Here is a 12,600-nt window from a genome sequence, read left to right on the forward strand (position 1 = left end):
TTGTAATTAATCTCTCTGCAGGCCTTAAGTCTTTAGAAACTAGGAAAGACGGTGCTGAAAGAAAATAAATGTTTATATTCTGGGGGGGAAATGTTATCTCGGGCTTTTCTGCATACTAAACTCATTTGTCTCCCCCTATGGCACATAAACGGCGTTTCCGTGCGCTGCTCTGGTTTGCCAGAAGCGGCTTAGTCATGCTGGCCACATGACCCGGAAGCTGTACGCCGGCTCCCTCGGCCTATAGAGCGAGATGAGCGCACAACCCCAGAGTCGTCCGCAACTGGACCTAATGGTCAGGGGTACCTTTACCTTTATGGCACATATTGATTCAGTCTCGCATTGTGTCCACAATACATATTATCACAGTACTACATCTCCACTACAGAGCTCAGCAAGAAGCTTGAGATAGCAATTACATTTTCTTTTAAAAGTGTCTAGTTCATCATCTTTGGAGGTGGGGAGAATACCCCGCCACCAAAAGTATGAGTTTGTAAAATTCCCCCACCCCACAAGAAAAGCTTTTAGAAAGAACTTTTTAAAAAAGTGCTTGGGTCTATTTGCAGTGGGTTTGTTTCAAAAAAAGAGGCCCTTCAAAACAGGGAGGAGGAGTAAAGGAGAGAGCACATTGCATCCCGCCCTTGTAAGGTAACCGGCTCTTCACTGTCTGTGTCAAAGCAGAAGTGCTGGATTCTGGAATGTCATGAACAGAGAAATTCAGAAATGGGAGGCTCAGACTCCACTGCATTAAAATAAGGCAGCTTCTGTCTTCTCTCTCTCTCTCTCTCTCTCTCTCTCTCTCTCTCTCTCTCCCTCCAGCATGTTCCTAGATACCTGATTTAGTGTTCCTGATGTTCTGACCAACAACCTCCCTCTACAATTTTCTAACGTGGTTTGCATAGAATACTGATCAGGCAGTGCTCAAGATGCAGATGTCTTCTGCTCTACAAACTCAAGGTTAAGCTTGAAATTAAATAACACTTTGATACAAACAAAAAGCAGGTGATAAGGGGGGAGCAATCCTATGCTGCTTGGGAGGGTGGCTGAGGCCCACGGATTGGCAGAGACGGAGGTCTACTGTGTGGCCACAGAAATTGCATAATGGCTCCCCACTGGTAGTGGGGACAAGAGGAGGGCGTTATGGGAGAGGTTGCAGCTTGGAAGTGGGGAAGATCAAAAGGCAGGGAGGAAAGCTGCCCCACACTTTCCACCCCGGCTGCAGTGAGCCTGCAGAGTGCCAGATGTGGTGGTTCTGCCACAGCTTCTCCCACCCACAAAGAGGTCATAGGATTGCTCTGTAAAGTGACGATTTGAGCCTCTTTGGGATTCCTCAGAGTCCCAAGGACTTCTCACTCACAGATGACATGTTCATTTCCAGAAATGGGCATGACCATCTGTCGCTACGCTTAACACCCAGATCTTTCTCGCCTCTTTTTCCTATGCTCACTTGAAGGAAGGCAACAGTCTGTTCACCTCTTTATGATAAATAAGGACTCTAACACTATATGCTTCTATTGCCATACAGCCATATAGGTACAATGAAACAGGAAGATATTAGTATGCTCCCTCTCGCTGTTCCGGCTGTGCATGTTAGATAGTTTCCACTGTGGAACAACTAATTATTTTCGGATTAATTACCTGTGCTCTCTGGAGCTCTTATCAAAGTCCACTGGGGTAAGCCACCTTTGAGTCTACCATCACTCCCTTCCAGATGGAAAAGTCCTCAAACACCCCAGCTATCTACCGATGCAGCGTGTTATTATTACTACTACTACTATTAAAATCGTGCAGCCCTTTCTGGGAGACCTGGGGCTTCCGAGAAGGCCAGCCTGTTAAAGTGTAAGCTCCAGTTCATCCCAGTAGAGTTATGGCTGCCGACACAAAAAAGGATTCCCATTTCCAACCACCAGACAAACTCCATTTGTCTGGGTTTAAAAAAGAAAAAAAATATCCTACCTCTGCCAGTCCCAATAACCATTTTTATTGTGCTAACAAAATGATGTAGATTTACACCTGTGAACATTCTTATTTGCCACCCTTTCCCTACCACATTGCTCAGCAATGACAACTGAACTGGCTGGAAACCCATTGCGGTCCCTCTTCCGAGTGTGGTTCATCCTTCCCTCATTCTTTCTCATGGCTGGGCACATCCCTGAAGATTCAATATCCATGATTCCTGAAAAAAAACAAGGAGTGTCGCAAACAGACTGTCTGTCTTCTTCGGCTGAGCAGTCCCATCTACTTCCGCTGACGCAGCATCACTTGCTTTGCTTTATATGTTATAGGCCACTAAGTAACATTTCTCCAGATCGAAAAACATCATTCAGGCTTCAACCAATGGCCTTTTGTAAATCCAAGGGAAGAGCGGAGCTGCAACGCTGTAGAACCACTCCACAACAGATGCCTGAAGGATGGGCAGGAGGGTTCAGCAAACCAAACTGAAAATGTCTTGTTAATTTTCTCAGATAGATGGAGAACTTTTATTAAAGTGTACACTTTGGCACAGAGTAAACCATAGTCTCTCTCCCCATAACTAATCAGCACAGAAGGCCCAACGGTTTGTGTTCCGCCACTGGGACCTGGCTGAACTTGTGAGGGGAAATGTCAAGAAGCAAACTCGTCTACCAAACAGCAACGTCTTGGTGACAAATCCCTTGGGCTGTAGAGAGGCACTTTTATAACCATTCCAGATTATATGGCTATGGAAGAGAGCAAGATGGGAAGGCCCGTTCATCCTGGAAACAGTAAACAAAGCCACCAGATAGACAAGTCTCCCGGGGAAGGATATTGGCCAGCCTCCGCCATCTTGTTTGACTCTTTGTTGTGGCAATAAGTCTTTGTTTTGTTTTGTCCTTTCCTTTCCTTTGTGCTTCCTCCTCCTCCTCTAATAATTGAGCTTTGTCACTGCCCGTTCCCGGCTCGTCTCCAAGCTTTGGTTCCCTGAACGCTTGCGGTTGCGCTTGAGCTTTGATAAGTCCTTGTCAAAGACCTCGCCGGACCTCAGAGCAGACACAAGATCATCAAACTCTCCCCCTCCCTCCTCAGAGACGCTGCCAGCCTTGGCTTTCTTCTGTCGCCGCTCCTTCTCTCTCTGTTCCTTTAGCTGTTGAGGGAGAAACAGACACACATACATGGATTTAAACTTGGCAGGAGATGTATAAAAAAAATGTACTGCTGAAGTCAATAAACAGAGATATTTACACCTTGTATAAAAGATCTATAGAATCAGTTGTTTCTTGAACCCCAAACCAGAGAGAGAGAGCGGTAAAGGTAAAGGGACCCCTGACCATTAGGTCCAGTCGTGGCCGACTCTCGGGTTGCAGCGCTCATCTCGCTTTATTGGCCGAGGGAGCCAGCATACAGCTTCTGGGTCATGTGGCCAGCATGACTAAGCCGCTTCTGGCGAACCAAAGCAGCGCACGGAAACGCCGTTTACCTTCCCGCCTGGAGCGGTACCTATTTATCTACTTGCACTTTGATGTGCTTTCGAACTGCTAGGTTGGCAGGAGCAGGGACTGAGCAATGGGAGCTCACCCCGTCGCAGGGATTTGAACCACTGGTAAGTCCTAGGCTCTGTGGTTTAACCCACCCGCGTCCCTTGAGAGAGAGCTAGGCATTGCCATTCGATTGGACTCTTTCATTCTTGATTTTATGATACTGTTTTAGTTAGGAAATCTATATGCTGCCCCTTATTCAAATCAGAAGGGAGTTTATAACATAACAAGCAACATAATGTACATGCAGACGTAATATAATAGCCATTACGGATTTTATGGGCATCCTACTGGTTTTTATTTTGTATCTGTTTTTCATGTTCTTATGCTGCAGTTTTCTATATCAATTTAGGAGATTTTAGGATATTAAGTGGTTTATAAATGCTATTACATTTTTAAAAACTTCAAAAGTATAAGGTCTGGCTTTTTTGTGGCGGGAGGTGAGTAAGGAAGCACCTCATAGAGGTGTATATGATTATTTATGCTAGTAAGAGAAAGTGGAGATGGAGAGGTTCTCCTCCCACTCTCTCCCAACTCTAGAAACCGTGTTCATCCAATGAAGCTGGATGTGGGAAGATGAAGGACAGATGAGAGGAAGTACTTCTTCACACAGAAGCACAGTTAGACAATAGCACTCACTCCTAGTAGACATACTGATAGACATCAATTTAGCTTTAAAGGGGGGGGGTAGCTTTAGAGGAATTCTGGGAAGATAAAGCTATCAGTGCCTACTAGTAACAAAGGCTTTGGTTTAGGGATTCTACTGCCATGAACCATGTTTACGATTTTGCATAACTGATTTTTAAAATGTAATCACTATTATTTTGCTTGGTTGGTCACTCTGGCAGCTTTTACAAAACTGAAGGCGCAGAAATTCTTCAGTAAATAATTAAGGAGGGGGGGAAATGAAGTGGCAGCCCAGGGTATCTTCCCCATGAGTTCAGAAAGCAAGGGGGCATTCCTTTAAGGCCAAATCTAAAATGAAAGTGAGCATGGACGTGGAGAAAACCCCTTTGAAAGCGAATGTTCTGGCTGGAAGCCACAATCCACTTATGAGTCAATTTTATAAAAGCCAGTGTGACAACTCGTGAATAAAGGAGCAGTGATTGTGAAAGTCGCTTTGGGGGTCATGTGACTCTTGCTGATGAAAACATAAGCAGTGAAGCAGGACCTTTTGCCTCAAATCCAGGCCGTCCCTGTGTGATTAAATGTTTGGGAGGAAGAGACAGGGAGAGAAATGCATTCCTTCTCCCACCCACACAGGAAGTGGGTGTCAAAATGTGACCCTGACTATACTTGAACTCAGTAGATAACACCCCACTGATTTGACTGGAGTCAGGAATATATCCCAAGTTGTGACCCAGAAACCCCAGGGCTTCTTTTTTTGCCCTGGCCACACACAGTCCTTCTGTCCCCCACTGTTCCCCTCCTAAATTCCAGTACAGAGGACCTGCCAGTGCCTCTCATTCCTGAAAATCAGGGGTCTGCCCTCTCCTCCCATTCCAGTTGTGTGTTGGACAGTCTGCCTTTCAACACTTCTAAAACTGTTCCTTATTGTTGTTTCACACTTATGGGCTCATGACATTTTAAACCACGCACAGCTGCATACTAATTCACTGGGAAAGAGTTTCTTCAAAATAGACCTACATCCCCACATCACCCCACAGCTCATTTTAAGCTGGAGAAAACAAGGGTGTTTTCATGGGGGACTCGGAAAAGCAGCCCTCATTCTTAGCAAGGCTGGAGTGACCATCACTGCTAGGGTTAAAGTGCTGGCAACATGAAACGAGGCAGAAGAATGCTGAGGAACTGTTCTCAGGCTTGGGAAAGCCGTAAGGTTAGGAGAGGGAGGTCAGTTCACATGAACCCCCGGGGAGGCAGAATCAGCAAAGGGAATGAATTGGTGCATTACACAGCTGAAGGAATCGGCTCTACCAAACCAAAAGGCAGCTTGCAATAGCTCTTGGAAGACAGCAAGTAAGAAATCATTTGCATGGCAGGTGTCTTCTTGCATAAGGTAACAGACAACAGTCTGCCCCAGCTGTATGCATGGAGATCCGTAATTGGACTACCCATATTTTTACATTTTGTCCAGCAGAAATGGGAGGGGAATGGTTGAGTGCTAGAACCACAGGGCTGTTGTGCCAGATTCTATATCTGGTGTCAAGGGCTGAAGCACTGGACTCAGGAGAGGTCAAAGGGGATGTCATGCCATTAAATTCAAATAATGGAATGTAGTACCTTTCATCATCTATAATAATAATAATAATTCTGTTATTAATCTATTATTAAAATCTAATTCAATGGAAATCATGAATTGTTCTGTTTGCATCTTGTCACTCTCCATGCTTCCTATGGCAAACAGTGGAACCTTCCCTTGGTATTTATCACTGTTCCTCATTGGAAACAGCCAGTACAGTGGTACCTCAAGTTAAGAACTTAATTCGTTCTGGAGGTCCATTCTTAATCTGAAACTGTTCTTAACTAGAGGCATGCTTTTGCTGATGGGGCCTCTTGCTGCTGCGCCGGCGGCGGCACACAATTTCCGTTCTCATCCTGGGGCAAAGTTCTCAACTCAAGGTAACTCTTCCAGATTAGCAGAGTTTGTAACCTGAGGCGTTTGTAACTCGAGGTACCACTGTATTTTCATTCTTGTCTGTATGGCACAGTGTGCATTGTCTCTTATTAGCATGTAGACATTGCGGTGCTGAAAGGTGGGTGAGAAGGACAGATTCTTACCACACAGAGCACTTGGGACAAGGAAGGTTTGTGGCAAAGAACATGAATGAGAGGCCAACAGGCAGGCAGGATATGAGCTCAGATGGGTCAATGGTGCAGGACAGCTGGCCGCACTGTTTGTGGGAGTGCAGAGAGGGAAGACATGTCCCTCTGCACACGTTGTCCTTAGACTTCCCAAGATGCAGGGACAAACGACTTCCCAGAGAAAGCTCTCTTTTTGCTCCAACACACTCGAGTCCTCCTCACCATGGCTTCCATGCGTGCCCTCCGCTCCTCCTCCTCTTTCTTCTTCCTCATATTCTCCAGATCTTGTTTGGCTTCTGTGAAGGACTGCAGGAAGGTGTCAAAGATGCCAAAAAACTCATCTGGCTGCATCCTACCCTCATGCTCTCCAAAGTGCTTCAGTGCCTTGGCGTACTGTCAGGGAAAGGAAGAAAGATTTTTAAAAAAAAAACAAACAAACCACAAACACACAGACACACAGCAATTAGAATGGGAAAGAAAAGGCACAAGTGTGTTATGAAGTGAAATGTGTCGTTCCCCCCCTTTTATTCCTAGTGAAAATTCACATCTATACCCAGCAGACCAAGGGATTGGGTTTGTCATTTTAATTTTCCCTTTGCCTCACCAGTCTGGAGAGCTGGGCTAGCCAAGTCTAGGGCAGGCCACACAATAAGCATGAAGCAGCTAAGGCTTCAGCTCTCGTTCATCATGAGGCCATCTTAAGACACAATAAAGTGGCTGCCGACATTTGCCAGGCACCATGCTGCATTGCTTATTTGGTGTAATGAGCAAGTGAGCCAGAACTGGTGGCAACATTTCTCCTAGAACAAGCAAACGGGCGCCAGAAGGAGTTTGAGATAAGCTTTGACTTGTAAGAATTTGATACTGAGGCTGTCAGTTGTGAGGCTTGAGCAGTGGTTTGTGCACTCTCTCTCTCTCTCTCTCTCTCACACACACACACACACACTCATACGACAACAACAAAGCAGGTCAGGTACGTCAACACCTTAGGTATAAATTCAACTCTGAACCCCAGTGCAGAAATGCTGATGGCAGCGGTGACAACGGTTAAACGGCACCCAGGTTCTGCCCAACTTCTTTCCCTCCCGATTACCTGCAAAGCCAGAATTAAGAGGCTCTTACAGGAACAACACAGCATTTTGATACAGAGATTTTGTTGGGCAATTACTTTAAGAGACCTCACACCCAATATAAAAGGTTGTTTCCTAGGAGAAATGAAACAATGGCTAGACCATGTGGTTGATGAGTGGGGGGGGGGGAGAGCATAGTAAATAAGAATGGACAGTGTGGAGACATTACTCTCATTCTTTTATAAGGAGAATGCAGAGGCTAAAAGAAGCATTTGGTAGCTGCCAACTGATAATGCATCTGTCACAAGGCAGCCATGATTTAGATTTGGTGAAATCACAGCAATCATTGAATTTTTTCTCACCAATCCTTACCCCCTACATCTGTTTTTGTTTTGTTTTGTTAGGTCTGCTAAATATTCCATTTTTTAATACACTCCATGGACCCTGGCATTCTGGTTCACCACCACACCCCAATGGATATGCACATCATGAGATACACGATAGTTTTGTCCTCACAGCAGCTGAAGAAATGAACAAGCTTATTCATGACACATGACTTTCACCACCTCAATAAGCCTCTCTGTTGGACACAAAATGTACAAACCTCCCTTTCCAGTGCATCCTCCTGACAACAGGCCCTTAACCCTGCAACCCTGTGTGCATTGCAAACTGAGCTTGCTTGTGTACTCCCCAGCTTGCCACAATTTCTTTCCAGAAACTGCCTGACTTAAAAGAAATGACACAATAATCTCATCTGAGTTCACAAATGGTGATCTCCCTGGGGTTTCAAAATCTTTACCACCACAGACAGCTTTGCTTCGTTTCTTGTGTCCTGTCATTCGCTCATCCCCAAAACACTGACATTATGCTGCAGTGCTACTGAAGCTGGAGCAATGCCTGTGGGCTTATGCTTCCTTTTATGTAAGTGAGCAGTGCAGAGTTTCATATGGCAGACGCCATGGTCAAGGATAACACAGGGGGCATTTCTTTTCCGTGAGATGCCATCAAGACTGGGCATGATTGCTCCTGCAAATGGTTAAATGCTCAAAATGCAAAGGGGAACACAGCAAGGCACCCTCTGTGTACCTTGAGAAGAACTGCATGCCACTCAGCTCCCTTTCCATCTCGAAACTGGCTGAGCCATTATTTTTCAAAACAAATAAACCCAAACTCTGAACTTGCTTGCTTTCTTCTTCCCTCCAAAGATCCTTCTATTAGGCCAAACTAGATATGGTGACAAATGCAAGGCTGTCATTCAGAAGAACAGCTGTATATTTGCCTTCCCCTACTCTACCAATATGCGGGTGGTGCTGTGGGTTAAACCACAGAGCCTAGGACTTGCCGATCAGAAGGCCGGCGGTTTGAATCCCCGCGACGGGGTGAACTCCCATTGCTCAGTCCCTGCTCCTGCCAACCTAGCAGTTCAAAAGCACGTCAAAGTGCAAGTAGATAAATAGGTACCGCTCCAGCGGGAAGATAAACAGCGTTTCTGTGGTTGCTCTGGTTCGCCAGAAGCTGCTTAGTCATGCTGGCCACATGACCCGGAAGCTGTACGCCGGCTCCCTCGGCCAATAAAGCGAGATAAGTGCCACAACCCCAGAGTCGGCCACGACTGGACCTAATACCTTTACCTTTACTCTACCAATATCTGAGCCATTTCAATATGTTAGGGAATATTTATCCTCCCCTTTTAAGTACAGTGGTACCTCGGGTTAAGTACTTAATTCATTCCGGAGGTCCTTTCTTAACCTGAAACTGTTCTTAACTTGAAGCACCACTTTAGCTAATGGGGCCTCCTGCTGCCGCCGCACCGCCGGAGCACGATTTCTGTTCTCATCCTGAAGCAAAGTTCTTAACCCGAGGTAATATTTCTGGGTTAGCGAAGTCTAACCTGAAGCGTATGTAACCCGAGGTACCACTGTACTGACTCCCATATTTATTTTCATTTGCTAAATTTATATGCAGCGTCTCAAAACACAAAAGAATTTCAAAGCAGAAGAAGAAGAAGAAGAAGAAGAAGAGGAGTTCGGATTTGATATCCCGCCTTTCACTCCCTTTAAGGAGTCTCAAAGCGGCTAACATTCTCCTTTCCCTTCCTCCCCCACAACAAACACTCTGTGAGGTGAGTGAGGCTGAGAGACTTCAAAGAAGTGTGACTGGCCCAAGGTCATCCAGCAGCTGCATGTGGAGGAGCGGAGACGCGAACTCGGTTCCCCAGATTACGAGACTACCGCTCTTAACCACTACACCACACTGGCTCTCCCAATAAAACAATACCACAAGTAAAATCAATCTAAGTAACAACCAAACTATGTGCCACCCAATGTAGATGTTCTGACTGACCAACAACTTTGTGTGTTCAAGCGCCTCTCTGCTAGGGGCATATTCTTCTCATTGCGAGAAGACTGCAGTCTGTTTCACAGCCAGATCGCTGGTCTACAGCACCATTCGGAGACTAGGGCTTTGATTGCTCAGTCTTGTTCTGCTTTCCTGCACACGTCAGTCAATTCTATTAATATATCATCCACTAATGCCTATAAGATTTTAAGTGACAGGCTAAAAATAGACTACTTTACACATACTGAATGGCCAAAGTAGGTTGAGGAAAGGTATTTGGTGGTTAGGATTTCTAATATTTTCTTAGGGAAGCCTGAGGTTCGTGACTATTGTAAATCTGGCCATTCAAACATCATTTAATGAAACCTCAACCTAGGCATCATTTACTTCCACAGTAATTCGCATATTCAGCAGTTTGATTTTGGGAAGAGGACTAAGAAATGAGTGGTTGCTCTAGATAACACAGAAATTAGACCTGGACATCTTAAAAGCATTTTGAAATTTGACCTGTGTCTGACTCTAAGGCTGTACAGTATAGGCAACCCTGGTTGATAAGACTTACTGGTTTGTATTGGTACTGCCTTGGCTCAGAAAACCTGCTGAATTCTGGTCCCCCTTCCTTGTTCATTGGATCCTGTTGATCCCAGCTGTGAAATGCTTCTCAGACGTGTTTCAACACTTGGCAACAAATTCTCTCTGTACTCATGGCTTTTTGTCCCCATCCTGTAAATGCTGCTTGCTGATACTATGCATACCCACCTCCCAAATTCCTTGACTCCAGAACCCACCATGAATCAGGAGAAAGCCTGATTCTGCCATTACACCCTCAGTCTATGAGCACAGAAACATGGAACTGCTTTTTTGCTTTGTAATACACAAAGTAAATGTAGTTTTGTTGTTGCTTCCTGTTTATGGTGTGCCAGGAAAGCAGTAGCTCCCAACACCCACTGGAGAGAGACAGAGGGAGCTAATCAGATAATGATGGGGGAATCACATTATTTGCATTCCTCTTCGATTGGAAGAGGGGACCAAGGGTCCTTCACCTGCAGGTTGGGGGAAGATCATTGGGAACAAGGATGAGGCAGTGCATTTCTACATCATGATGGGTGAGATGTTGTGCTCCTTCCCATTTAGGCCTCGGTGCTCATTAAGCCAGATCCATATACAGAAAGGTGTTTAATTCCAATGACTGGCACTGTTCTTCAGTGTATTGGCCAAAGCTTTTAAAGCTAGACCCATTCTAGTGTTGATAAAAATCACATTCATGAGTGTTTTCTTGCTAAAAGTAACAGTATCGTGGAATTTCTGAGTATTCTGGCCTCCGTCCGTACTGGCCAGTTGCAAGAAGTTTCCATGGTGGAGACAGCACTCCTGATTCAACAAACACAGAGAGACCATTGAGAATGGAGCAATTTCAGGCCCTGGGAAACACATCTGGGGATATATATATATATATACACACACACACATACATACATACATACATACATACATATATAATTTTATTTTATTTTTAAAGCAGGGGGTGGGGAAAGAAAGTAAGAAAGTAAAGTGAGCATGAGAAATAGCTCCAGTTTTGTTAAGGACAGAATATTCCCTTCCTGGCTCCAAAGGCAGCTCAGGGCTTGATGAGGAGTGAAAGCTGTGAGCTCCTCCAGTAGAAGCTGAAAAGGAACTTGGTTCAAGAATAGTAGCTGCGCACATGATTGTACGGAGTGACAGATTGATGGGGCATGTTATAGCAATTAGAATTAAGCATCTCTCGTTGAGAACATTATGTTGGCAAAGGTGCATGCAGCCACTTCCAGACATGATTGGCTTTGCTGTGGGGAGACACTTCAATTAGCTTAGCAGAACCAGGAACCTGATTCTCCTTCCCCAGTATGATTAAATCCGGTTTGGGATGAAAATAAACCCTGAATTCTTAATCCTCGGAACACCAGAAACAAATTGCAGCAAGTGATGGAAAGGATACATGACTGGAAGATACTGACATAGCTAGCACAAATAGACGGAAAGCTCTCATTTGCTGAGCTGGATTAAGCATTATGCGGGGTAACCTGCAGCTCAGGTTCTCAGGCATTGTAAAGCACATGCCATGGGGTATGATATGGGCATTCCCTGCTGTGTTGAGGGACTATTGTTTTGCAGGATCTGTTTCTCTTCACTAGGCTATGTTATGATTCTCCAAAGCTCACAACTCAGAGGTAGTCTTTGGAAGTCAAGAACGCATTATACTGCATAACTACTTGGTTTATTTTAATTGGTTTAATTATGGTGCACACATGGGATTAGTGCATTTCCTACTGCAAACATAGCACGCAGTAAGGAAAGTCTTACTTCTCCTCTCCCAGCTTCAATCTAAGCAGAAATCACCAATACAGACTTTCCCCCTTGTTGTCCTAGACTTGGCCCAAGGTTAGTGTGACCTAACCTTGCTCTTTGGCCCTCCCTTGAATATGCCACAAGCCGGTGCTACTGGTGTTCCTAGAAACAGGACACCTAAAGCCCAAAGCTGGATGGTTTCTGTTCTGACTGGGACTAGGGAAAGAAAGAGGTAATCCTCCCCTCACTATGCCCCACATTTAACATTATTTATTATTATTATTCATTTAATTTGCATGCCACCCTTCATCTGTAGATCTCAGCATCAGCAACAACAACAAAATCCTCAGAATTCCTCACAACATGTCTCAGAAATTAGGGACACTCTACTGGTGTAAAAATAGAGTGCCCCTCACAAGAAAAGAAGAAGAAGAAGAAGAAGAAGAAGAAGAAGAAGAAGAAGAAGAAGAAGAAGAAGAAGAAGCTGTTAGAATCTCAGTAGGTTGGTAAGTTTAAAAGCAGAGAAGTAAAAAAAGGAAAAATTACTTCCCTGGGTGGCAATCAACGCTAATTACAGTCCTGTTATCTGCGGAGCTCCAAAGCCTGCTTGCTAA

At 44.8% G+C, this 12,600-nt stretch overlaps 1 protein-coding gene across 4 annotated transcripts in view; it reads right to left on the minus strand.

Annotated features, from left to right (window-relative positions):
* Positions 1–1,962: 1,962 nt before the first annotated feature.
* Positions 1,963–12,600, minus strand: part of DAAM2 (dishevelled associated activator of morphogenesis 2) — a 228,822-nt gene continuing 218,184 nt past the window's right edge. For all 4 annotated transcript variants that reach the window (XM_077925643.1, XM_077925642.1, XM_077925644.1 and 1 more), the window contains 2 exons: positions 6,477–6,647; positions 1,963–3,100 (listed from right to left, as the gene is read on the minus strand). In XM_077925643.1, coding sequence (XP_077781769.1) covers positions 2,882–3,100; positions 6,477–6,647 — 390 coding nt within the window. In that variant the 3' untranslated portion in view covers positions 1,963–2,881. The remainder of the gene's footprint in view (positions 3,101–6,476; positions 6,648–12,600) is intronic.

Source organism: Podarcis muralis, chromosome 3, assembly GCF_964188315.1.
Source record: "Podarcis muralis chromosome 3, rPodMur119.hap1.1, whole genome shotgun sequence".
Lineage (NCBI taxonomy): Eukaryota > Metazoa > Chordata > Lepidosauria > Squamata > Lacertidae > Podarcis > Podarcis muralis.